The 25,115-nt window shown below is 43.8% G+C and overlaps 4 protein-coding genes across 9 annotated transcripts; 2 read left to right on the forward strand and 2 right to left on the reverse strand.

The window, feature by feature from the left end:
* Window positions 1–494: 494 nt before the first annotated feature.
* Window positions 495–9,481, reverse strand: LOC114770016 (ras-related GTP-binding protein C-like). Of its 2 annotated transcripts, none has more exons than XM_028963597.1 (7): window positions 7,546–9,471; window positions 5,859–6,062; window positions 4,967–5,166; window positions 4,770–4,884; window positions 4,444–4,586; window positions 3,876–4,024; window positions 495–1,992 (listed from the first exon to the last, which is right to left on the reverse strand). In XM_028963597.1, exons 1-7 carry the CDS (start codon window positions 7,717–7,719, stop codon window positions 1,826–1,828), a joined length of 1,152 nt encoding a protein of 383 aa, XP_028819430.1. In that variant the 5' UTR covers window positions 7,720–9,471; the 3' UTR covers window positions 495–1,825. The 2 variants fall into 2 exon arrangements, with proteins under 2 accessions (XP_028819430.1, XP_028819431.1); XM_028963598.1 differs by lacking the exon at window positions 495–1,992 and adding an exon at window positions 3,354–3,607 and having other exon boundaries at window positions 7,546–9,481.
* mycbp (MYC binding protein) lies at window positions 8,204–9,526 on the forward strand. Of its 2 annotated transcripts, XM_028963600.1 has the most exons (5): window positions 8,216–8,448; window positions 8,684–8,756; window positions 8,962–9,010; window positions 9,087–9,207; window positions 9,290–9,526. In XM_028963600.1, exons 1-5 carry the CDS (start codon window positions 8,335–8,337, stop codon window positions 9,332–9,334), a joined length of 402 nt encoding a protein of 133 aa, XP_028819433.1. In that variant the 5' UTR covers window positions 8,216–8,334; the 3' UTR covers window positions 9,335–9,526. The 2 variants fall into 2 exon arrangements, with proteins under 2 accessions (XP_028819432.1, XP_028819433.1); XM_028963599.1 differs by having other exon boundaries at window positions 8,204–8,448; window positions 9,087–9,526.
* A 561-nt stretch (window positions 9,527–10,087) lies between these two features.
* LOC114770015 (gap junction alpha-9 protein-like) lies at window positions 10,088–13,404 on the reverse strand. The gene is made up of 2 exons (XM_028963596.1): window positions 13,254–13,404; window positions 10,088–12,939 (listed from the first exon to the last, which is right to left on the reverse strand). Exon 2 carries the CDS (start codon window positions 12,921–12,923, stop codon window positions 11,463–11,465), a length of 1,461 nt encoding a protein of 486 aa, XP_028819429.1. The 5' UTR covers window positions 12,924–12,939; window positions 13,254–13,404; the 3' UTR covers window positions 10,088–11,462.
* Window positions 13,405–17,779: 4,375 nt separating this feature from the next.
* LOC114770182 (class I histocompatibility antigen, F10 alpha chain-like) lies at window positions 17,780–25,051 on the forward strand. Of its 4 annotated transcripts, none has more exons than XM_028963875.1 (5): window positions 17,780–17,939; window positions 23,190–23,480; window positions 23,587–23,886; window positions 23,975–24,259; window positions 24,334–25,051. In XM_028963875.1, the coding sequence occupies exons 1-5, from the start codon at window positions 17,813–17,815 to the stop codon at window positions 24,546–24,548; spliced, it is 1,218 nt and encodes a 405-aa protein (XP_028819708.1). In that variant the 5' UTR covers window positions 17,780–17,812; the 3' UTR covers window positions 24,549–25,051. The 4 variants fall into 4 exon arrangements, with proteins under 4 accessions (XP_028819708.1, XP_028819710.1, XP_028819711.1 ...); XM_028963877.1 differs by having other exon boundaries at window positions 23,975–24,211; XM_028963878.1 differs by having other exon boundaries at window positions 23,975–24,243; window positions 24,334–24,530.
* Window positions 25,052–25,115: the final 64 nt, after the last annotated feature.

Raw genomic sequence — 25,115 nt, forward strand, 5'->3', positions numbered from 1 at the left:
CGTCGACTAAAAGCTCAAATTTCTTACCGCAAAAGATCAATTAACCGTGCATTTTTCATGCACGCTGAGAGCAAAGTGATAAGAAACGTGTCAAAGCACACAGCGCAGAACTCACAATCATGTTACATCGTTGTTTGAAGCCACAACATTCACTTTACCAATCAGATTCTGTTAAAAGTACTTATTTTATTAAAAAATATCGTAATTCATATTTGCCACAAACAACACAAGCTGTCTGACACTTAAAAGTTTTTTTCAATCCATGTGGGACTCATAAGTAGATGATTGATATGCAGGGGTTATTGAGGCCTTTTCTTGGCCACTAGTGACGTGACGTGAGTGGAACACAGACGACATCTAGTGGCGTCACTGAGAAGCGCCTGTTAAAAACCACATAGAGCAGATTAAAATTTTATTATCAGGTTCGATATCAAGATTAAGCGATTTCTAAAAAATAAAATGAATATAAAAAAAAACACACACAACACCACCCACACTGTTACAGAATACTCCATACCATTTTTATTATAATCCACAGTCTTTTTTTATATAAAAAATATATCATTAAACAAATCTCATCTCAATCACACAAATGAACCAAAACTCAGTGTAAAATGAAACTGAACACCATGTCGTGGAAGCTGGCAAGCAAAGCACAGTGGAATCAGAGGTATACCAGGCAGTCTCTCAACCACTTTCCAACAGGAATGCTCCTTTGTCCTTTCAGACAGTGGGTTGGATTTAAATTTACAGCTGAAAATAAATGAAGCGAGTAGACACAAAGAAGCAGAACGCTGTTTCCATGATGGCGCGGGCCTGGTAAATAAAATTATTCTGAATATTCACACAATGCCGATATCCAGGTGAGCATAATACTGGTGCTACACGGCAGGTTATTTGTCTTCCATATCCAGCCATTAATATACCTAGGACTTGGTTTGAAGATGACATTGGTCCCCAAATCTCAGGGGAGAACACCAATCCTCTGAATCACATACATCCGTGCACGCACACACACACTGACACACGCACAATACTCAATGGACGCATACAAGTGATTAAAACTATTCCAAATAATTAAAAAATATACATGGTTCACGAAAGGAACAAAAAAGGGAACCGCTCATCTCAGGGACCTTCGATCAGTGTAATGCTCTGTGTGTGTCAGCGGCAAAAAACCTTACAAATGTAAACATGGCCGCTGTGTGCATTCAGTGCGTGTGTATTGGCGTAGACGAGGCGGACACAAGCAAGTGTGACCTGATGCGCAGGGTCCAGGGTGATGTGGGGGAGCACATTTGGCAGCAGAGTATAAACGTTAGCCTTATTAATCAGTGCTGGTCCAGGTAATGCATTATAGTATTAGAATGTCGCCTCCTTTTGCAATGCGGTAGAAAAAAAAAAAAAAAAAAAAAAAAACACATTTCCCTTATTAGCCAGCTACAACTTCATGTGGTGAAGTCTTGTGTTACTGTTCCCTTTTCCCCCCCAAACAGAATAAGAAATCCAAGAGTTTCAGGTGAATAAAAAGCGATTTGAATCCTGAGGACTAACTGATATATTTTGCTCGGAATTCCAAGGGCCAAGGTGCAAACAAAAAGGTGTCGAGAGAAATGTACAGTAAAGTACAGTACAGGCGGTCAGGCTGCCGTCATGGGCATCAACAATAACACAGACGGTGGTGCAACGCTTCTCAGTTTCCTGCTCCCGTCGCTGCTTTCCCCCGGGGCCCTGGAAGTTGGGAAGCGAAGTCCTCGTGCGATCACTAAAGGTGACTGAAGGTCCTGTGGTCCTCCTCCACCTCTCACGGCTGAAGCAGCCCCCATCAGACAACGCTCCTGGGGGTGCCGTTTAGTGTGCTTGCCTTCAGGCTGGCCAAGCTGCTACTGGGTGGGCTGGCTTGCAGCATGCCCACCCTCTGGGTGGAGGAGCCCACCTCGAACACCTCATGAATGGCTTTGCGGAAACAGTGGAAGTTGTAGTCGATCAGTCCTGACGGGGAAAAAGCAGAGAGAAAGTTCTTAGTATATAAATTCCCTCTCATATCAAGCAACCTACACTCACAAGCTCGGCAAGTGAACCATTATTCATTCTTTCAGATTTAAATAAAAACACAGCTCAGATTAACCAAACCTCGCAAAAATCAACTGTGGACTTAACCCTCCTATTTTTTGACTTACGAACCCTTCCGAAATTGAATTGTAATAATATTATTTAATAAAAAAAATAGTTTGACCAATTCAGACCTGTAGATACAAAATTTGACACTTTGAGAAATTATTTTCTATTTACTTGCATTACACATTATATTAAATGGCTAATTGGAAATGCATCACAATATCATGCTCTCATAGTAACACTACTCACAATAAGTTAGGGATATTGTTTTTTTTTTTTTTTACATATTTCATTACATTTTAGAGCAAATAGGACAACTAAAAGTTCCCATTGATATTACTAATAATGTATGAGAGGTAAAACCATTTTTTATTAGTTTAATATTTATTACCCCAAAAATGTAGACAATAACAGGGACAGCCCCAAATAACAAAAACTGACAATGTCAGTAGCAGGTGTTTCCACCATTTGCCACGTTGACATTTTGACAGCGACGTCTCACGTTCCTCACTAGCCTCATGATGTTGTCCTGAGGCAATGCGTTCCACTCTTCCACAAGTACTACACGCAGTTCTGCCAGGTCACGTGGGGGTGGGGTACGATCATTCAGTCCCTGCTTCAACTGGTCCCAGACGTGCTCGATGGGGTTCAGGTCAGGGGACGTTGATGGCCAGACCATATGAGGCACTCCAACTTCCTGAAGTCGAGCTGTGACAGTAATGCCACAATTTGATGGGGGTGTGCTGGTGGAATTCAGTGGTGATGATGGGTTCTATGATGTCTCTGAGGTAAGAACGTGCAGTGACTGAGCCATGTACAATAACTAAATCTGTTTTGTGCTGACTGGTGATGCCCAGACTGTCGCACCTCCTCCACCAAAGCAAACCCTGGGGACCATGTAGACCTCAGCGTATCGCTGACCTCGCCTTCTCCAGTAACGCTGACAACCATCATTTCTGTGCAAGGTGACCGGACACCCAACGGTAGGACCACTGCTGCAATGTCCACGGGGGTGTCTTGGTGTCAGTGGAGTCACCTGCAACGGTCGTCTGGCATTCAAGCCAAAGCGGTGGAGTCGGTGGCGAGTGGTTTGTCTGGAAACCCTAGTACCCCTCGCATCTCGTAAACGGGCCTGCGGCCGTGTGGCTGTTGCATAACGATGTCTGAGTGCATAGGTCCTTAGGTTCTGGTCATCATTGCGGTCCGTCACTCGTGGGGCTCCACTCCTGGGTCTGTCATGAACTCCGCCAGTAGTTCTGTGTCTTGATGCAAGTCTGATGGTGACACTTTGACACACACCAAGTTCACGAGCGACATCTGACTGCCTGCCGCCAACCCGAAAGAGCGCCATGGCCAGGTGACCGTTACGTGGCGTCGTGGGTTCATGGCTGCTTGAATGATGAACTTGGAATGACAATCACTGACAATACCAGCTTTTTATACCCACAGAATGTTGAAATTGATGCCACGTTGAGAAAGGTTGGCACACCTGTACACAACGAGACCATTACATGGAAAACACAAAATGACGTGTCTATCATGTCTAATGCAATTGCCTCCCCATCCCAAAAATGTCTGAAGAGAAACATCCGCTAAGTCTCTCAAAATTTCAATTTTCAAAGAACTTTGTCCCCGTGGGGCAATTTAGAGAATATCCCTAATATATCCCTACAATATCTTCTAACTTATTGTGAGTGGTGTATGTTGCCCATCATTTTTGCGACATGTCATGATTACAGGGTGAGAAGCCCTCGTACCTTTTCTCTCAAAGCTCTCTTCTCTCAGGATGCAGACGAGAGCCAGAAATTTGGTGACTTCCTTCAGATAGAGGACCGTGGTGTTGTTCAGCTTTATAATCGCCAAGGACTCCTTGTCATACGCACTCCCACCGCCATCCTCTCGAAGGCTGTTCACACCGAACAAAGCAACGTCAGAAACATTTCACTCGCTCGCTTTCCATTGCCGCTTCACCCCACTCAGGGTAACGGCTGCTGGAGGGCACAAGCTCACACCTACGAACAATTTAGAGCAACCAATCCACCTTGGAGGAGACCTGTGCCAACACATTTACATTAACATTTACAGCCCTTATCCAGAGTGACTTACAATCAGTAGTTACAGGGACAGTCCCCCCTGGAGATACTCAGGGTTAAGCGTCAGAGACACAATGGTAGTAAGTGGGGTTTGAACCTGGGTCTTCTGGTTCATAGGCGAGTGTGTTACCCACTAGGCTACTACCACCCGGAGAGAGCATGTAAATGCTTTTGTTATATGGAGCAGGTGGAAACCCAGACCAAGCTGAGCAAAGCAGAGTGGTATCCTCACCCGTAGATGCAGGAGACGTCTATCACAACGTCAATCATGTCACAGCACAACTCGTACGACTGCATGTCCACTGGGGAGCTGTCGGTGGCGATGTAGATCTTACTGACCACGTCAAAGAGGAAGGCCTTTTCAATTCCAGAATTCTATTTAGAGACATATAGAGTCACATGACTAAACCACAGATTCAGGTACAAAAAGCATGAAAATCAGAAGAACTTATTGGCCAGCCTAGTCCTAGACTAAAAGCCATGAATGGGATACTCAGCCATAATGTAATACTGTACATACTGAATAAACAAAAGTGTCAAGTTACACTCAATACCTACAGATATGAAAATGTTTAAGAGGTTCTCCAGTGTGGGAAGCTGTGGAATTAGCTTCTGGACTACTTTGCTGAAGGCCTCAAATATGGAGTGATCATATATACTGGTCAGATAAAAGCTGAAAAAGAAACAAAACAAACAATTAAAGACAAGTATATGACATGTTCAGACTGAGCTACGGGGCAATAAAATAGAAATACCTGAGGTGAAGCTTCTCTAAGCTGGCGTCTGCCAGGTCGTCGTTGGCTCTTTGATGAATGTCCCTCTGCGTCTCTATCTTGTGATCGTCAGACAAGCCATCCACCTTGTGAATGAACACCTCAAAGTTGATTTCGGGGTTAACTCTGTAGGCCCTTGATACGGTGAGATGTAGCCTCCCCAGCGCCTCCACATAATCATCCTGATAACAAAACACAGACGTCCAGCGTTTCATTCACTTTCTTCCAGCACAGCTTCTGTCCACCTGCCGTTAAGCTCATGAGTCTTAAATATCCCCTGACATATCGGTCCACTAATGCTATATCTGAAGTATCTTTCCGTAATTCAAACTTGGCACAAATTTACATCCACTTTGATCCAGTCCCACAATGAGAATTCCCCAGGACGTGTCGTTTCGGTGTTGTAGCTTTAAATGTTAATGGTGAGGAGAGGTGGGACGAAGTGAAAGAGCGGCCAATAGAAGTAAGTGGGCATTCGCAGAAATGATGTAATGAACTAAGTATCACTGAGTAACTGCAATGCTTTGCACGTTTGGAATCCATGACGGTCAGTGGAGATAATATATTAGAGGAGCGGTGGGAAATTATGTGGACGGAAAAAGCACGAGAAAGGGGAGGTAACCTTTCCCCTTGTGATGTCATAAAGGGACAAATTCCAGATCCGACTGTCTGAGCTGCTGCTCTCTGAATGGTGAAGCAGAAGGACCAAAGCACTCTATCACCATTTCTAGCCACTTCAGGACCATAGACAGGCTAGGCGAACTTGTATTAATGTTAAATCATCTCACAAAGTGACATTTTCATGACAGAGGAAATGAGGACACCACTTCAAAGATGTAGATGCAATATCAGACTCATGGCGGGTAATTCTTACCTGTGCGTCAATAACAAAGATTAAAGCCCCAGTTCCCCTGAAGATCATCTCGTAATCGAAGGTGGGATCAAAGAAGTCCACCTGGCCTGGAAAGTCCCAGATCTGGAAATTTACGAAGGAGCTATCTGATATATCGTCCTTATAGATCTTGTTGGTGCTCTCCAAAAACAGCGTCTCGTTGGGGGACATCTTGTGAAACACCACCTGAGGGATGCACATTTTTATTGTTGAACAATTAGGCCAATCTTCAGCAAGTGTGAATAGCAGCACTGTACTAGAAATACTGCAAAGTAAATAAATAAATAAATAAAGCATGTTCGATGACTCAAGGTCGTTGAGAGACGCCTCTCTTTACGGTTCTCATAAGCAGCCTCATGAGACGATCGTTAAAAGAAATTAAGGAACAGCGACAACCGGTTTACAGTAGGGCTGAACCGTTTTAAAGAGAGAAAAAAAAAAAATCTAATTTGATAAATATCGCGATTGCGATTTAACGCACGATTATTCACGATGCTGTATGTATTAAAAACAAGGAAATACGACTGCCCTGTAACTAGCATACCACGAGTTGAGAGCGAGTGACGTGGTTGCGTTCAAGTGGGCGTGGCTTTAACACGGGACACATCTGATTGGTGGACATGACTGTATCGCACGGGCAGTGATTAGACACGTGGAGGGGGCGTGGTTTTCCAGACAAACCGCGGCATGAATCCCGTTATCTTCTACTGCTTGCATTGCGCAAGAGCGGGCGTCAGGTCCGAATCTGGCATTAGCCGATGGAGTTGCAAAATCGCAGTGTTTGCAATGGATAAAATCGCGATTTCGATATATCGTTCAGCCATAGATCTCAGCAGAGGGAGCGCTACTGGAAAACCAGCCCTGAACTTAAGGTGGCTGGCAGAAGCAAAGCGTGTAAAATGCTGCCCAGCAGGGTAGAAGCAAGTATTCAAAAACATTTTCCCCGTCATAAGCGCCTGTGTGTTTGGTTGTTTTTTTTTTTTTTTTTTATTCTTAACATTTTAGTTATTATAAATCTAATTTTGACTAGCTCATTTGATATGTCTAAATTTGCCTCAACATGCCATCTAATTACTCATCTCAACTAAACTCCACTGTTGTACAGCTGCAGTGGTGGACACGCGCTCCCACTGGATATCGGGATAATATCCGGATATTCCCACGAAACCCGCTGGCCTCAGCGCCAGGCGTGCGAGAGTGACACGCCAAATGCGGAATCGCACCGAATTCAGTGACATCAAGTCAACGCCGAAGGAATCTAAAGAAGTTAAATAAAGCGAGAAAAATATCAATAATATTTAGATTTCTAAATCTAAAAAAGGCTTGTTATCGTCACTCTGCCGCCATGACACCCAGTCACGTGCCGTTTTTATCAGCTGATGCCGGCGACGAACACCCTTCACCCCTTCAAAATTAGGCAAAATTAAGACAGATTCTGCTCTAAAAGGGTCGTTAACAATCAGGACGTCCAGATTCGAACGATGCTTGAAACTAATCGTTTTATTTCTTTAAAATGTATATATTTTTTAAATCATAACATAAAACTGCGCCAGTCCGATTCTGAAAAAAAAAGAGATAAAAACGAGTAGAGGAACAACTTGGGAAGTTTGTGGAAATTAATCCACCAGAATAACCACGTCCCCCCACCCCACAAACGGCGTCGACTCGCCTTCTGGATGGAGGATTTCCCACTCCGCCGCAACCCCATCAGCAGAATGCGGGGCTTGCTGTCGGGCGACGCCGAGCTCTCCTCCATGTCGGGCTCCTCCACGCCGTAGCCGAAGTCCTTGGGAAAGGCATCGACGACGCCGTAGCTCCCATCCAGCGGTTCCTCGTACGACATCTTGGTTCCCCCTTTGTCGACGGTCCGCGGTGCGAAAGTTGGCCGGATAACTCCCCCCCACCCCTGCCCGGGAGCCTGCCGCCGACCTTCTGTCGCGGCCCGGGAAGCGATGCGGTCCTGCGGTCAGCGACTCGACGCGGGCCGGCGCATACCGACGGACAGACCGGGCGTCGGGACAAAATGACAGTGCGGGCGGCTGGCCGGCTAGCTCGGCGGCTACGTTAGGAAGCTCGTGTTTGCCTCGCTGGTGTTTCACGGCAATGAGGAAGTGGCCCAGAGCGCCACCTGTCGGCTGGAGAGCGGCAGCGTCTGCAGAAACTTCCAGTGATTCAGAGTTCTCTTGTAAAAAAGCGCGACACGTAACACTCAGCATAACTGCATGTAAACAACGGCGCACAAAACACTTTCTGTTTGTTAATTTTTTTTTTAATTTTGTGCACTTTGGCTTTCGAACGTAAGACACGGTATACTGCGTGTGCTGTTGTGCCGACAATAAACCTCTCTCTCTCGAGTCTATTTGCCCTTTATAATGAAGAAGAATGCTAAACGAGACCAGCCCCGTCCCCTTTGTGTTCACTTGGTAACCCATGGTAACCCAGTCGCCCCGAGCCGCGCATGCGCAGTTGGGGGAAAGTTTTCGCCTCGCCGCCGCCGGCTGAACGAGCCGGACCGGAAAGGTTTCGTTTTGTCATTTTTTTTTTTTGTATCGCAACCATGGCGCACTACAGAGTAAGTGCGTGTCTTCTCACTTTACCCGGTTGCGTGTGCCGACAGAACCGAACCGAAGCCACCACGCGTCCTTGGCGAGGTTTGACAGCGCCGGCATCAGTCCGCGCCGTTTGGAAATAATCACTCGTTCGTTATTTTCATTATTTTCGGGACGCCAGCGCCTCGAGTCGTGCGACGCAATTTCGCTGTCACGGAGTGTTCCGTCGTTGACCAAACGCGCTGTGCTTGTTTTCAGGGGTCGGAAAACAAACGCGAGCAGTTTCGAAGATACCTGGAACGGGCCGGGGTCCTCGACAGTCTCACCAATGGTAATTTTGGGGGTGAATTTGTTTAAATTTGCTAGTGTTTTTTCTTTTCTTTCTTTTTTATCCGCTCCAACACACGTGATCCAGATCACCATCCAGCCCTTCATTACCTGGACCAGGTGTGCCGGGACGTCGACAAAACCTGGAACTGGAGTGTGAAGCTCAGGGTTTGTTAACGACCGTGACGTTTTTTCCCCCCTCATTGCAGTGCTGGTGGCCCTGTACGAGGAAACCGATAAACCCGAAGACCCTCTGGAGTATCCTTGCCCTGCCAGGTCTGACCGCGGCCCGGCTAATCGGTTTGTAAAGGGGTGACCTTAACTAGGCCAACAGATTCATTAAGACCCACTTCGGAGTGGCCCATGCTGAGGCCGAGACGCTCCGCCTGGAAATTAGTGAGCTGCAGCAGAAATGTGAAGTGCTGTCACGGGACAATGAGGATCTCAGGAATCGGGTGAGTGTCTTGGAGACATCAGTGACATCATCTTTAAGCCAATGCTGTACGTTACTTTGCCGATATTTACTTGCTTTCACAGCTTTTACAGTACGAGCCAGCCCCCGAAGATGAAGGGAAGAAATGAATGACCTATGTTTTTTCTTAGTTTTTTTTTTTATGAATAGGGAAAAATTGAAAACATATTTGTGTGAAGATCTTTTTTTTTTTTTTTTATAAATTTCTTGCTTAGTAAAATACCTTATAGCTATTGAACATTTTGAATCCACACACTCCTGAAAAAAATCCTAAGTTAATTAAACACTGTTACGCATGTGAAGTTTTTGGTGTGTCTTGTCTAATGCACAACATGACTTTTTTTTTTTTTTTTTTTAATGGTCCCCTTTACATGAGCTCCCCCAATACTGTTTGAAGTCTGTTTCGGTAATTCAGCCTTGGTGCAGAATTACAGTCACTTTGAGCCAGTCGCACAATGAGATTTTACCAGGACATGCCGTTTCAGTGTCTGTAGCATTAAATGCTAGTGAGGAGAGCATCCTGTAGCAGTTGAGCATGCATTCGCGGAAATGACGTCATCAACACCATTCACCGACCGTCATGTTTGCCGCAGACAGATGGGGAGGTAACCTTTCCCCTTATGAGGACATAAGGAGAGAAATTCCAGGTCTGGCTGTCTGAGCTGCCACTCTCTGTGCGGCGAAGCAGAATCGACAAAGCACACTTTATATATTTATATATAGGTAGTAGGATAGTGGGTAACACACTCGCCTATGAACCAGAAGACCCAGGTTCAAATCCCACTCACTACAATTGTGTCCCTGAGCAAGACACTTTACTATGCTTTGCTCAGTGGCACCTCAGTGGCACCTTGACGGATCGGAATTCGAACCTGCAACCTTCAGATTACGGGGCTGCTTCCTTAACCACTAGGCCACCACTGCCCCTAACAAAGACACTTTACGTCCCTGGCGTAAAGATGGTGGATTTGAGCACCGTATCCCAGTCATGTCAGTCACTTGGTACCAATGTATGCTGTAAAAAGTCAGTATTTCCCAGATCTAGATGCTTGAAAAATTCACAATAATTAGTCAGCATAATTCTAATTCCAGCTATATCATACCAATGGGATCTCCAAAGGTACAACGGTAACTACATGATCTTGCTGCATGCTTACTGAAGACAATAGCGATTTATGCATAAAGACATTAAAAGTAAGGTTGAGTCAGCAGCACTTGACCTAGTCATGACCTAAAAACCTCTTACATCTCCTCCTATTATGGCTGTGCCTCTGTGCAAGACACAAGAGCCCATGCTCCTCCAGGGGGATGAAATGGAAATCATGTGTTTCTCACAACAACATGGAAGAAATGCTAACATGATGCAGATTGCTGTCTAACAACTGGCTTATAACAGACTTTGTTATCCTGAGATAAAGGGCTTATTCACTCCACCCGTAGGTCTCCAGCCTCTGGTGGTGCACCACAGTCTTCTGTGTATTACTATATGCATAGCTATCAATATGCATTTGTCGCTGTTGGAAGAAAAATAATGTAGTGAGAAACTCGCAATAGGTCCTGTGCAATAGGACGTAGTAAGTTCCTGTCCAGCATGTTCCAGGCAGCAGCTTTGGTCACAATGTGTAGACAACATAATAAGGCAGAAACAGATACATATGTGTTTGAAACTGTTTACAGAACGGATCATGCTAGTAACAACAACTAAACAACAGCTAACGTTGGAAATGACAGTGAATTATGTATAGGTGTAGCGCAAATATTTTTTCCTCATCAAAGGTGCATAATTAACCTGAGGGTGATGCCTTTTTCATCACTGTTGTATGATATTGCTTTTGGAAGCAGAAGAAAATGTATTGTGTGATTGATAAACTGATTGGGCCAGCATCAGGACCGATCTGCCGTGGTGAAGACAGAGCTAAGTGTAAAAATGTCCCTATCCCTCACCTGTGTTCACAAGATTGAACCAGATTGCAGATACGAGTGGCCAAAATGAGGTTTCTTTGTAGCAGGTGTTCTCAGTGACTGGATGAGGAGCTCCACATTGAGGTGGTTTCCCATGTAATAAGCTCCTCAGAAGGCTGTCCTACTGGCCAAACACTCTGGGGAAGACCCAGGAACTGCTGGAGAGATTGCATCTCCTGTTGCTGGGTGGGGAACGTCTGGTCTCACCCGCTCAGCCTGCTGCTTCCTCGGGTGGAACCTCTTCTGGTTCCTGACCACGTGAGAAAGTCTGGAACGTTAGATTTGTAGGTCGGTGGGGGCTCGTCTGCTGCGGGTATTTCTCGCCGGAGACATTCTGTGGGTCGGAGACGTGTTGTGACAGTCGTGGCCGTGCCGCAATGATGAGTTCGTCTCTGATGATGACTCTGGTGTCTGAGGCCTGCTTGGTCTCCTGAGGTCTGCCCTATAGAAGGCCGTGCCTAGGCTGACGGAAATGTTGGAGCGAGTTTTCATTTCTGGTTCCAGGCCACCTGAGCCTTCACTGTCGGAGGCGTTGTCCTCCATGACCGTGGAACAATTCCAAGGAGCGTTAACCTTGCCTGCCTTCCTCGCGGCACTGACCGTGACTGAGGGACACAAGTCTGAATCTGCCACCGGAAGGGCGTGCCGCCCCAAACCCACACATTTCGGCTTCTTATCGACAAGAGGAGAGCGTGTCTTCTTACTCGCGTTGTCACTGTTGTGTTCATCTGAACTTGGAGCAACATTCCTGCTGTCCCTGTGACTCTCCGGAGCGTCCTCCCTGCTCGGATCAGTCCTGACAGGGATGAAGGAAGAGGTGGCATTGAGGACAGGATGAGTAGGGCCATTGCCCTGCTTTTCCAGAAGAAGGGTGTAGCCGTGGGTTGCCGTGGGGATGGAGGGCTTGCCGCCAGTGGCTCCCAGGTACACCGTGTGAACCATCGAGTTCTTTTTGGACTTGGTGACGTGGTAGAGGTCCAGCTCGCTTTTGAGGCGGGGGTAGTAGTCCAGGAGGCCCTTTTGCATTTTTCTGTAGGCCAGGTGCAGGAGCTCCAGCAAGCTGAGCACGAGCGACACCGCGGCGATGGCCTGCATGAACGCCATGAACACGCTCTTCTCCGTGGGCCGCGACACGAAGCAGTGCACCGCGTTGGGGCACGGCTCCTGCTCGCACTCGAAGAGGGCGGCCAGATCGCCGCCGTAGAGCAGATACTGGCCAATCATGAAGCCAACCTCGACCAGGGAGCGCGCGAGGACGTGCGCCACGTAGGTGCGGAGCAGGGAGCCCCGCAGAGGAGCCTTGTTGAGCTTGCCCTGCTCCAGCTGCCGAAGCTCCCTCTCCATGCGCCTCCGGACCTCCGCAAGCTCCGTGTCCACCGCCTCCAGCTGGCACCGCAGCGCCACCCTCTTGCAGTGGCGCTCTTTCTCCAGCGCCCGCAGCTGGTAGATGGCGTGGCCCATGTAGACCAGCGACGGCGAGGACACGAAGATGACCTGCAGCACCCAGTAGCGGACGAGCGATACGGGGAAGGCGCGATCGTAGCACACGTTGCGGCACCCGGGCTGCTCGGTGTTGCAGACGAAGTCGGACTGCTCGTCATTCCACACGTCCTCCGCGGCCACCCCGAGCACCAGCATGCGGAAGATGAACAGGATGGTCAGCCAGATTTTCCCCACCATGGTGGAGTGAATGTGCACCTCCTCCAGAATTCCACCCAGGAAGTTCCAGTCCCCCATCACCCAGCAGGATTTGCTTGGAAGTACAAAAAAATGGGGAATCGTTTAAGTGGCTGGCTGTTGAAGTGTAATGTGTAATTTATGAATTAGGTTCGTCATTAAAAACAACCCGTTGCCTTCAGCAGATTCACTGCATCCTTTACAGCAATCTGATAAATAACCTGTCTTTAAAGACTATCAAATATCTATCAAAAACCAGCTTTATTAGTATTTCTAATATTTTGTTGCAATACATTTTTGAAAAATCAAGGTATCATTTTTTTTATCCTAAGGTGAGCACAAACTTATTCAGTCTCCGAACAATTAAATGTTTAAAAACCAGACACTTACCTTTAATTTAAAGATTTCTGGACAAAGCATCCATTACATAAGTGAGCCGTGTTCCCATTGTGAATCAGTTCCCATTTTGTTCCGAAACTCCAAAACACACCTTTTTAACTCAAAATCCGCTGATCTTCTGTATTCCCCGCGCCTGTACCCGCATGACAGCCGCAAGAGAACCGCTGCTAGGCTTGGGCTGGGATGGATTTATAGGCCATCGAAATAAATCAATCAGCGTCTGCTCCGAGAGACGAGGCAATGAGGTAATCAAACAATTTGAAAATTGTCTGTTTCCATTAGTTGACCTTAATGACTCCCACGTTTCATAGCACAAAACCGCATTACTGCGTTAGTGTTCAGGTGAGGTTTGCATGAGAAGTTGACACGAATTGAAGTTTGAATTTATTAAAAATTCTAGCGTCAGCTTATTGTGTACTCCCATCCTGCTGTATATTGCAAAACTATAACATGAGAGCATCACTTTCGAATAATTGTATCATTTGTTAAGATAATTTGTGCAGACGACTGCAAAATTCCTAGATTGCGAAGCCCAGACCTAACAATAATCTGTTCACTGTTCATCTGATCAATAGGGCATGTCCTATTTCATCCATGGATGACGCTTCCTGTATCTTATTAAACTGGCCCCCCAAGGCAGAGGCACTTTTTATTCCATTTACAGGAAATCGATGGCTGTGTCTCGTCCACATTGGCCAAGCGGCTTAACTTCAGCAGGGGACAGTTTTCATTTCCACGGGTATCAAATTCAAACCAGTTAAGGAATTAATAAGTGCGCCGCTGTGCAGCGAATTAACCTTTTGGACAAATGGTTCAATTGCTCTTTGTTTCCTTCATTCAAACGTTGGTGTAGATGTTCCACACATGCAGGACTAGCAGACACGGTCCTATCAGCACACAGCAATAACATCCAGGTCATTTGTATTAAAATGTGTCCTCCCTGACATGGACACTCTGAATTCTTACTGATGGATTTTCACTTTGACTTATGATTTTAGAGGAGAATCGGCAATTTATCAACACAGGCTACTCAGAAACTCGTCCAATCTGTGGTCATCTCCAAACTGAACTACTGTAATTCATTTCAGGCTGGTTTAACTGATCCAGAATGCTGCAGCATGACCTTTTTTTTTTTTTTTAAACCATCCCAAGTTCAAATACTACATGTCTACCTTCCTTCCACTGGCTTCTGGTAGCTGCCTGCATCAGATTCAAAATACTGATGCTGGCCTACAAGGCCAAAAAAAAATCAGCACCCTCCTACCTCAGATCCCTCATCACTCCTCGCTCAAATCACTCGATCTCTCCAATCCTCCAGCACTGCTCCACTGGTACCAGCATCTCTCAAGGCACTAGGAAAGCATTCATCTAGACTCTTCTCTGTCTCGGTGACCAGGTGGTGGAATGAAATTTCACTGGGTGTTCGAACAGTTGAGTCACTATAGATCACCAAGCAAATGCTTAAAAAACCTTACTTTATACTTAAATAAGGCTCTTGAATATATGCATCATATATATAAAATCATATTCCATCGCACACCCCCACCAGGTCGCTGTACTTGTCCCAATGTCTATGTTCCCAAGACACACAGGTCTGCAGTCTCCAGAAGTATACAGAAGGGGCAGGGTGAGGATCAGGTGAAGGTCCCTAAACAGGACTGGATGGAAGAAAGGAATACAAAAGATTACTGGAATAAAGGGACTCAGTCACGGAGGACTAAGGAGCAGTGGTTCAAAGTCAACATCAACATTCTGATGGAACGCATGAAGCAAAATAATTCTGGCGAGCCTTACTTCTATAGATTTAGTTCGACATATTTATCAAATTGTGATATTACAGTCAAATTTCAGGAAAGGTCTTCTGGAATTTTAATAAAATGAAGACTAAGAGATTTTCAAATCACCGGAGCCATTTTAACAAATGTAGACACTGAGAAATTTGAACAGGGTCAGGAGAGAGCAGAGCAGTGTGAGTGATCAACCAGCTGAACCTTTTTTCACTTTTTCAGTCATTAGTTGCCCCTGTGCAAACTTTTTTCATCAAAGCCTATTTAGTGCATGAAGGTGTACAATTTCACTGATGTTACATATGGTCTGTTGTGGATAAAATATTGTCCTTTAGTTTTGTACAAAGCCCCAAATGTTCTGCAATTGGATTTGTACTTCACCTCTCTTTGAGAGAAGCATGTGTCATACTACTGTCACGGCTACGGGCTTACGGGGGAAGGAAGCGCAGAGGTTTGACATTCTGGGAATGGGGTTTTATTAATAAACAAACAGTAAACACAAATAAACAATGGCGCGGTGGCCAAAACGGGAAATAAAGGGGAATAAACACAAACAAACCCGCAAGCGTGTGGCAATTGCCAGAACTCAAAACACATATGAAACTAAACCAGGTCAAGTTCGTGCAGAGAGTCCACGAAAATGCCGGAGATCTCGAAGGGGTGGAAGTCTCTGGCATTTATGGGGTGTCAGGATTGGAGTCAGGTGTGGAGCCCAGCTGCAGGCAATCCTGACAACTACCTATACATAACCTATTTGATACAATTTTTATTAGTTTGCTTATTTATACATTTTAATTAATTTGTATTAATATTAATATGTTTATTTTTATTTTCACAAAGAGGGTATTGACCTAGTACCTAATTTTGCCTTAAACACTGATGCCATATAGATAACATTTTTGGATTCTGTTTTTAACACACATTTGATTCTGTTGTGCTCTCCATGATCCCTGAAACTATACAACTTGCCCAAACACGGTCAGTTTCACCTCAATACTGACTGAGCACACCCCATTCACTGACTGGAAAAAAAGCCATGTGTCCCCAGCAACTTAAAGTATAAAAGTAAAGCAGTGATGTACATATGGTTAGCTAATTATACATATTAATTATTATAAAAAATGCTGATGTAGCTGATGGCACACAGATCACTTCATCAGTCCAACACTAGAGAACACAGGAATAATCATGGTTTTGGTGGCCATCTAACTAGCAGAGATAGTTGGAGAGATATTAAGATAGAACTTTACTAATCTCTGGAGGTGATGAAATTACATTGTCATCATAGCAGCCAGGAACATATTAATAAAACAAAAAAAAAAAAAGACATGGTAGTGTGACAATGTACAGTGTATGGTTTTAGGCACTGTATGTGTGTATGCAATATAAGCATCTATGTATGTGTAGTGTTTGTGGATTCTGATGTGTGTTGTGTTGTTCTGACTGTCGTGACACATATTCGCATTTAAGAAGACGGGTGGGTCTGACGCACCCACATATTCTGGAGCACACAGAGGTGGGTAAACACAGTACATTCACGTACATACACAAGAACTGGCACGTGGTGGAGGGTGAATAATAACTGTGAATACAAAAACTACTTGCTGCACAGCATCGTAGTGTATCCTGAGGAAGCGGTGGTAAAGGAGTGTGCCCCCACGTTCCAGGACTCATTATGAAGAGTTCATGTTCGCTAGGGGCGTGGCATTATCCCTATTAGTAATGATCTGTTTTTAGAGGGGTATGGTATGTGGTGTGACTCAGCTGTAGTAGGTCTGTTTTAAATAGGTGGAATTATAAGAAATGCTTTGTATGTCTGAAGGAATCTGCGTGTCCAATGATTTGTTTATGTTCATGTTCCCCATTTTCCATGCACCTGTAATGGAAAATTATAATGTTTATATGCTTGAAGGATTTTATTAGCGTATAAAAAAATTGCATTGTTTTTCTGTGCTTTTTCTATACATGTACAAAGGTGTATTTTGATTTAGTATTTGCAGGAATCAGTTTGTGATCAGCTTAATCATCTGCTTTGGGAAAAAACAACAGCATGGAAAAAACATGCTTATCAGGGCTTCGTCCCTGCTCTGCAAGGGTTGAGATATAAACACATGTGTGTACCTTAGTCAGACAGAGTTTTTCTGCTGCATCACAATGGCTGTGTCATCAAAAAATTTCTGCCAATGGTACAACGTAAAATCAGCAGGGCAAGGAAACACAACCTTATCACAACCAGAAGCCAAGACACACAGGTCTGTAGTGTAAAAAGTTGCCAAGTCTGTCTTTGAAAGAAACAAGTTTTTCAAAACATTTTTCTGATTAATTTTATATCTGCACAGTTCAAGGAAATCATAAACAATAAATATGTTTCATAGTATGTAAATTGCACAGGCCAACCCGAGGCCCTGTATCTTGCACATGAATTTATACCACAGATGCTGATATTAATAAAACCTTAAGACACCCGAAGCCGCAGCAGCTGTCACTGTTGCCAGATCAGCTATAAAAACAAGCAACCTAAACCTGAAAATTTTTTAAACTGTGAATCATGCTATAACTCGAATATATTCTTTCTTAATATCATATCACTTTTCACATTATACTCATATATATTACAGAGATGTCTCTATGTATACTCGTATATAGTGAGATGACATTCAAATTCACTTGGATTTGAACTTAAAATAAGCAGACATGGCAACACTGTACTTTGATATTGACAGAACCAAAAGCAAGAGTCTTGCCATAATCTTTACTGACAGGATGCAACTGGCTGATCTAAGTTCAGTTTTTGTGGTCAAAGTCAAACTTTCATTTAATTTAAACTCACGGGGGTGTTATGTTATGTGGAAGATATTGTTATTTGGCTTTTGTGTCTTTTCTGCGACAGGTAAGTTTTACTGTTGGGTTTTAATACTGTAAACCGCACTATAGCGGTCCGGTCTTATGATCTTGGATCACTCCCCTGTGCAACTCGATATGTGCAAATCGGACTGTTTTAACTGAAGTGCATTTCAGGAGGCGTGATTTATTGGCGGAAAATGAAGATACCGGTGTGCGTAAAAGGCATAAATGTTTGGGACCATTTTACGCTGCATAAGGTGGACAACGTAGTGCGGTGTATACACTGTAAAACGGAACTGGCTTACCATAGTAGTACTTCGTCAATGCTACAGCACCTTAACCGAAATCATCCTTACGTGAACCGCACTTCTCCAAGCGGAGTCAGGGCTTCTACGAGGTATCGTATTTTTATCATTTTTAACTGACATTAGCGCTTCTAAGAACGTACATTATTTGTAATTATTTGTGTAATGAGTCGATAGTGATTTTACTCCCTCCAGTTAATACACGACACCGCGGTTCATCAGTCACAGATGGATTTATTCCTTCGTTACACTTCTCCGCCAATCCACCATAAAATCCACCATAAATCCACCATAAATCCACCGTCAAACTGTCATTACATAAATGTACAGAATGATCAATGTAAATATAACAAATAAACATTTAAACTAAAATTGACAAATGCACAATAAAACAGAAACACAGTTAAACGTACCTCGCTGGCTGCACGTAACCGTGAGGGAATAAATTTGCTTTAGAAACAAAACTTAACAAGAAACACTTCCAACTTTTTCTTTCTCTTCTTCACAGCTTACTTTCACCTTTAACAACTTATTTATGCCTTCTTTAATTTACGGCATCTTCTAGCTTCTTAACCCTTTTGTGTCACTTAAATGTGACTGTGTGCAACACGGAATGTAACTTGGTTCCTACCCATAAACGAAACAATGTTTATAAAATGAAGAAAATAAGTAAACACAATAAATTAAACATTTTGACATAATTTACATTTATGGCAGTTAAAGTGATGAGGCATAAAAGCAAGACGAGCAAGAGAGCAAATACACCAAGATCTCCCTCATGTAATTCATCTCTCCCGCACACACACACACCCACACCCACACTCTGATTTGGTTACATCTCAAAACGCGCCTTCCCCATTCATTAGGTAGTAATAATAAATGCAACAGATGGACTAATATACATTAATGTCACGGCCAATACACCTCCAGCCCACCAGAGAGTGCCACACAAGCCGGGGAGACGGCAACCCGGAAACGGAAGTGAGAGCGGGCAGCACCAAGTATAAAAGCTAGATGACACTGAGGAAACACTGCCCGCTCTTTGACGAATTTACTTCCATAGATGCCAGCCTTATTTTCCCACGCCCAACTGATTGATGTCCATGACCACGACCTTTGCCTGTCCCCGACCTAGAACTTTGCCTGCCCCTCTTGTGACGACGATCTCTAATCTGATTCTCCAGTGTGACCACGACCTTCGCCCGCCATTGACCTTGAGTTTGCCTGCCCCCTTTTGCCTGCAAATGCGTCCCCGAACTCGGCCAGTGACAATTCATTAGCATATTGATTTACTTTTGGGGCGAGTTTATAGCATTTATTGTACATCACAGTGGCGCAGGCTTGCACATGCATTGCACACACATGCACTAAGACAAATTCTGTCTCTCTCTATTTTGCACATAACATTGCACAAAGACAAACATTTTACGTACCTACCTCATCTGGATACAACTGGAAACTGAACTATATTGTTTAAGTTGGATTATTAGTAATACTTGAATTGTTTATTTACATTTTCTTTTTACTTTTTTGTACCTTTATACTTTTTTTCTCTCGTTATTCTCAGATGGGCTATAGCAGGGGGTACACCCCTTTTTCCTTTTTTTAATTAAAATAAAACTAAGGACAAATAGGCTAACCTATGTTTCATTTTTTTTTTTCATGTACATCATGAATGTTTCACAGAAAGATTGATTAAATGGGCTTAGTTATGGAGCCAGTAACCCAAAGGTTTTAAGCTTTGACCTAATAAAGGTAGTGAGTTTGAATAAAAAACTTTTTTTGTGAGGAATAACAGCCAATTGCTTGCTCATTTTAAGATGATTTTCATGTTGCATAACACACTATTGATAGAGTTGTTTAAAAACACAAAAGTATGATTTATTCGATTACTCGATTAATCGATGAAAAAAAAAAACGATGCAATACTCAATTCCAAAAATATTAAATAGTTGCAGCCCTAGTTGCTGTCTGTCACCATTCCTTTTTGATTTAGTTATAGAGCCTTTGGTGATTTCCCTTAGGAAAGAGGAGAGGATTACAGGTGTGAACCAATTTAATAAAACTCATTAAGGTGTCACTTTATGCAGATGATCTTCTAATATATTTGTCTAACCCTTTAGAATCCATACCATTTACAGCAGCATTTACCAGTCCTCATGAAACTATTACGATCATATAGTTTAATTTCAGGCTATAAACTGAAATTTTCAAAAAAGCACCATTTGGCAGGTTAATCAGTTAGCAATGTCACAGGATCTTAGTTCCTTTCCGTTTAAGCAGGTTGTGGAATTTACCTATTTGGGAATTAATGTCCCCCGTTCTTATAAGGACCTTTATGAGCGCAGATTTAAAACTGTACTTGAGTGCACAAAAAACGATTTCTCACAATGGTCTTCATTGCCCATTTCTTTGGCTGGAAGAGTGAATACCATTTAGATGGTAGTCCTACCACACTTTCTGTATTTATTCCAAATTATTCCTGTCTGTCTTCAAGGAGTTAGGTTCTTTAATTTCTTCATTTGTGTGGAATAAATCTGTCCCGTGGATGAGGAATATTTTCCGGGAAATGCCTAAAGCAGCAGGTGGTATGGGTTTGCCAAACTTCATGTATTACTATTGCGCATCAAACATAAGTAAATTAATATGCTGGATCTTTGCGTGGCGTGATAATCCTGGCCCTGCTTGGGCAGACATGGAATTGCACGGTGATTCAGCGCTTTCTCCTATTTCCTTAATGAGCACTCCTACATCTATGCAGCCGTACTCACACCTCCTTAATCCTGTAGTAAAACACTCACTTAAGATTTGGCTCCAGTTTAGGAAACAACTAAGCTTATTCTTTCCCCTTTTCAATAACCATCTTTTCTCACCATCTCAAACGGATGCAGCATTTCAAACCTGGCACAACAATGGCTTGATCTTTATCAAAGACCTCTTTGCTGATGGAACGCTTATGACATTCGAAACATTACAAAAAAGGTTACAATAGATTTCTATAGATTCCTACAGATTAGAAGTTTTGTGAGCAAACACTTTAGATCTTTACATTCACCAGCTAAAAATGCTGCAGATGAAATTCTTGCTCTGGACCCCTTCATGAGAGGAAATATATCAAAATTATATACTCTGATCCAGAATATTTATTCACATTCATGGGAGAAAACTAAAGTGCCATGGGAGCAGGATCTTAACATTGTAGTTACGGGTGAGAGCTGGCAACAGTGCCTAGAAGCTATTCATACCTCCTCGGTCTGTATTAGACAATGTTTGATCCAGTTTAAAGTACTACATCATCTGCACTACTCAGCAGATAAGATAGCAAAAATGTTTCCTAATACCAGCTCGGAGTGCCTACGATGTCACCAAGGGCCAGTTACTTTAGGCCACATGTTCTGGAACTGCCAGTCATTGGACAATTTCTGGGGGTATAATAAGGGCTGTGAGGTAGGATGGTGCTACTCCATGTCTGGCTTTGTAGGCCAGCATCAGTATTTTGAACCTGATGCGTGCAGCTACTGGAAGCCAGTGGAGGGAACGTAACAGAGGGGCGGTGTGGGAGAATTTGGGAAAGTTGAAGATCAGTCGTGCTGCTGCATTTTGTATTAGTCAAGCCAAGGTGGTAGCTTTCGCCTCATTAATGGCCAAAAGAATTATTCTTCTGTTGTGGAAATGAGACAAGCCCCCCTCTTTCAATGGTTGGATTAAGGAAATGCTCTCCATGTTGCAGTTGGAAAAACTGCGATGCAGTCAAGCTAATCGTCAGGAAAGGTTCAAGGAGATATGGTCACCGTTTATTGATTATGTTAAATCATCCAGCATAGGCATGTCATTTCTTAATGCATATACAAAGTAAAATACTATAACACTGAGAGGAGACTTTTTTATTTCGTTTTTATTATTTATTTGCTTTTTTTTTCTCCTTGCTGTTTGACGGGTGGGGCTGAGGGTGGTGGGTGGATATTGGTCAACAGCTGTTATTTGCTTGTTGTTGAAAAATTGAAAATCACAAATGAAACATTAAAAAAAGATTATTGCAATGGTTTATATGCAGGTCTAAATAAGTCCTCAATTGCCCACCTGCAATTAGTCCAAAATGCAGCAGCAAGGGTTTTAACCGATACATAGAAAATAGATAATAGTAAACTGGTTTAAGAGTCTCTACACTGGGTACCAGTTGATTTTAGAATTAAGTTCAAAATTTTACTCCTTGTTTTTAAAGCACTGAATGACCAAACTGCATATATTGCTAACCAACTCCAAAAAAAAAATTTAGACAAAACCCTAAGATCATCCAATGGTTGTCCTTCTGGTTGTCCCTCGAACACGCCTAAAATCCAAGGGTGATACGTCCTTTGCAGCTATAGCTCCAAAACTCTGGAATGCCTCACCACTGGACATCAACCTCTCTGTCCATCTTAGCCTTAAGAAAATAGTTGAAAAAAATTGTAAAAAAAAGTAAAATAGTGCAAATACTGCTCTGCAAAATGGAACAGTGCAATAATAGCTAATGACAGAGGTTGTGTGTGTGTGTATGTCAGTCCAAAGAGAAAAGTCTCTGAGTGTTCAGTTGTCTGATGGCCTGTGGAAAGAAGCTATTGCATAGTTTGATAGCGAAGACCCAAATGCTTTGGTACCTTTTTCCAGGAGGGTGAAGAGTGCATGTGAGGGGTGTGTAGAGTCCTTCACAATGCTGGTTGCTTTTCTGATGCAGCGTGTGTTGTAAATGTCCATTATGTCCATTATATGGCCTAGCTGGTATGGAAATCAAGGTGCCACTAAGGTGCCACTGAGCAAAGTACTGTCCCCACACACTGCTCCCCGGCGCCTGTCATGGCTGCCCACTGCTCCCATAGGGGATGGGTTAAATGCAGAGACCACATTTCACTGTGTGCACTGGGTGCTGTGCTGTTGTGTCACATGTGACAACTAAACACATTCACTTTTAACTTTCATGTTCCTGTCTAATCTGACCGTATCATCACATACAGCAATCCAGCAGATCCCAGAGCGCCATTCCCTCTACTATGTGTACACTGCACTGTCGAAACCCGTGGCTGCTCCTGGCATCTTTGAATTCGTGGCCATGGGCCTGCTGGATGACCGACAGATCGACTACTACAACAGCAGGGATCAGGTGAAGGTTCCTAAACAGGACTGGATGGAAGAAAGGAATACAAATGATTACTGGATTAAAGGGACTCAGTCACGGAGGAGTAAGGAGCAGTGGTTCAAAGTCAACATCAACATTCTGATGGGACGCATGATGCAAAATAATTCTGGCGAGTCAGAAGGCCTTACTGTCGTTTATTTGTTCAAATTGCAATATTACTTTAATTTAGTATTTGAATATTTATACATTATATTTATTAGAATGATCTATTTTAGATATTCACGTGCTGCAGTGGAGACATGGCTGTGAGATCGAGCCGCGGGCAGATGGGAAACCAAAATTCATGAAGGGTGTTGACGAGTACAGTTATGACGGCAGGGACTTCCTGTCGTTTGATAACTCCAACTCGCAGTGGGTCGCCCCAACAAGTGCAGCTGTACCCACTAAACAGAAGTGGGACAGGTTGTCCATCCTCAACCAGTACACCAAGAACTACCTGGAGAGCGAGTGTGTGGACTGGCTCAGCAAATTCATGAAGTACGGAGAAAAAGAACTTGAGATGTTTGCTAAAGATTGTAAGTTCTGCTGTCTGCTTGTAGCTAAACTGCTGGTGTTGTTTGGTGTCTGTGACATGATACATTTTTAATATTTTAATCTTTAAAGCTGCTCCAAGAGTTTATTCATTGGCAAAGAAGACAACTTCGCCAAACAAGCTTCTCCTGACCTGCTTCGCCACAGGCTTCTATCCCAAAGATATTCTACTGAATATAAAGAAGGACAACATTACTCTGACTGAAACTGACGGTGTGCGGACTGGTGACGTTTTGCCCAACGATGATGACACCCACCAGCTGAGGAAAAGCGTGGAGATCCCCGAGTCTGACAAGGCAGAGTACGAATGTGAGGTGATCCACAGGAGCCTTGAGAAACCAGTAATTGTGAAATGGGGTAATTTTTATCAGCTACATAACTTACATCATTGATATAATAAAATAATTATTTATTCTGCTTTTGTTTTATAGATGGAAACTATGCCACAGACCAAGGTCAAGGTATACTGGGAATTATTGTAGTTCTTATCGTCATAGGTCTCATCGTTGGGATTGTCATTTACAAGCGGAGAATTACAAGCGCTGATATCAAAGGAGCCGCGACTCACCGGGAGGACGCCACCAGCTTCCTTGTCCCTGGCAAAAGTTGGCTTCATTTTCTGCAGGGTCCCGACCCCTGCCTCTAGGTCCTGTGTATGGTGGCTTTGAAGGTGAGGAGCTGCCATTCAGCGGGGTGAGCCGGAGATTGACTGTGAGGGCGGGTGCCTGCAGACGGCAGATGAGGTGCCGGTACCACACTAGCTTGAAGCCGTCTGCGCAGGACTACCGTCGCTCGTCCATTGTGAATACCGGAACAGTCATCATTCATTTACCATTCATCTCAGTTATTCATCTTCTCATCTCTTCTCGTCTCGAATCGATTCTTCTCATCTCTTCTCGTCTCGAATCGATTCTTCTCAACTCATCTCGACTCATTTCATCGTCTACTCAGTGTATGGACTACCTTCCCTCCTTCGTGGACTGCTTTGGCGGGCCCGCCAAAGCAGGCGGGTATCGTGCCTAGCAGGGGGGGTACTGTCATGACCTGGTCCGGAAGGGGTTACTCCAGTCCGGGATCCGGACTGGAGTTTCAGTGTTGTTGTGTGTAATGTTCCCTAATCGTGTTCACCTGTGTCTAATGTATAAAGCTGTCCTGTTCGTTTCTGTTCGCTGTCGGGTCTTTGTTATGTTACATGTTCACCAGTTACTGGATG

The sequence above is a fragment of the Denticeps clupeoides genome, chromosome 20 (genome assembly GCF_900700375.1).
Source record: "Denticeps clupeoides chromosome 20, fDenClu1.1, whole genome shotgun sequence".
NCBI classification, from domain to species: domain Eukaryota; kingdom Metazoa; phylum Chordata; class Actinopteri; order Clupeiformes; family Denticipitidae; genus Denticeps; species Denticeps clupeoides.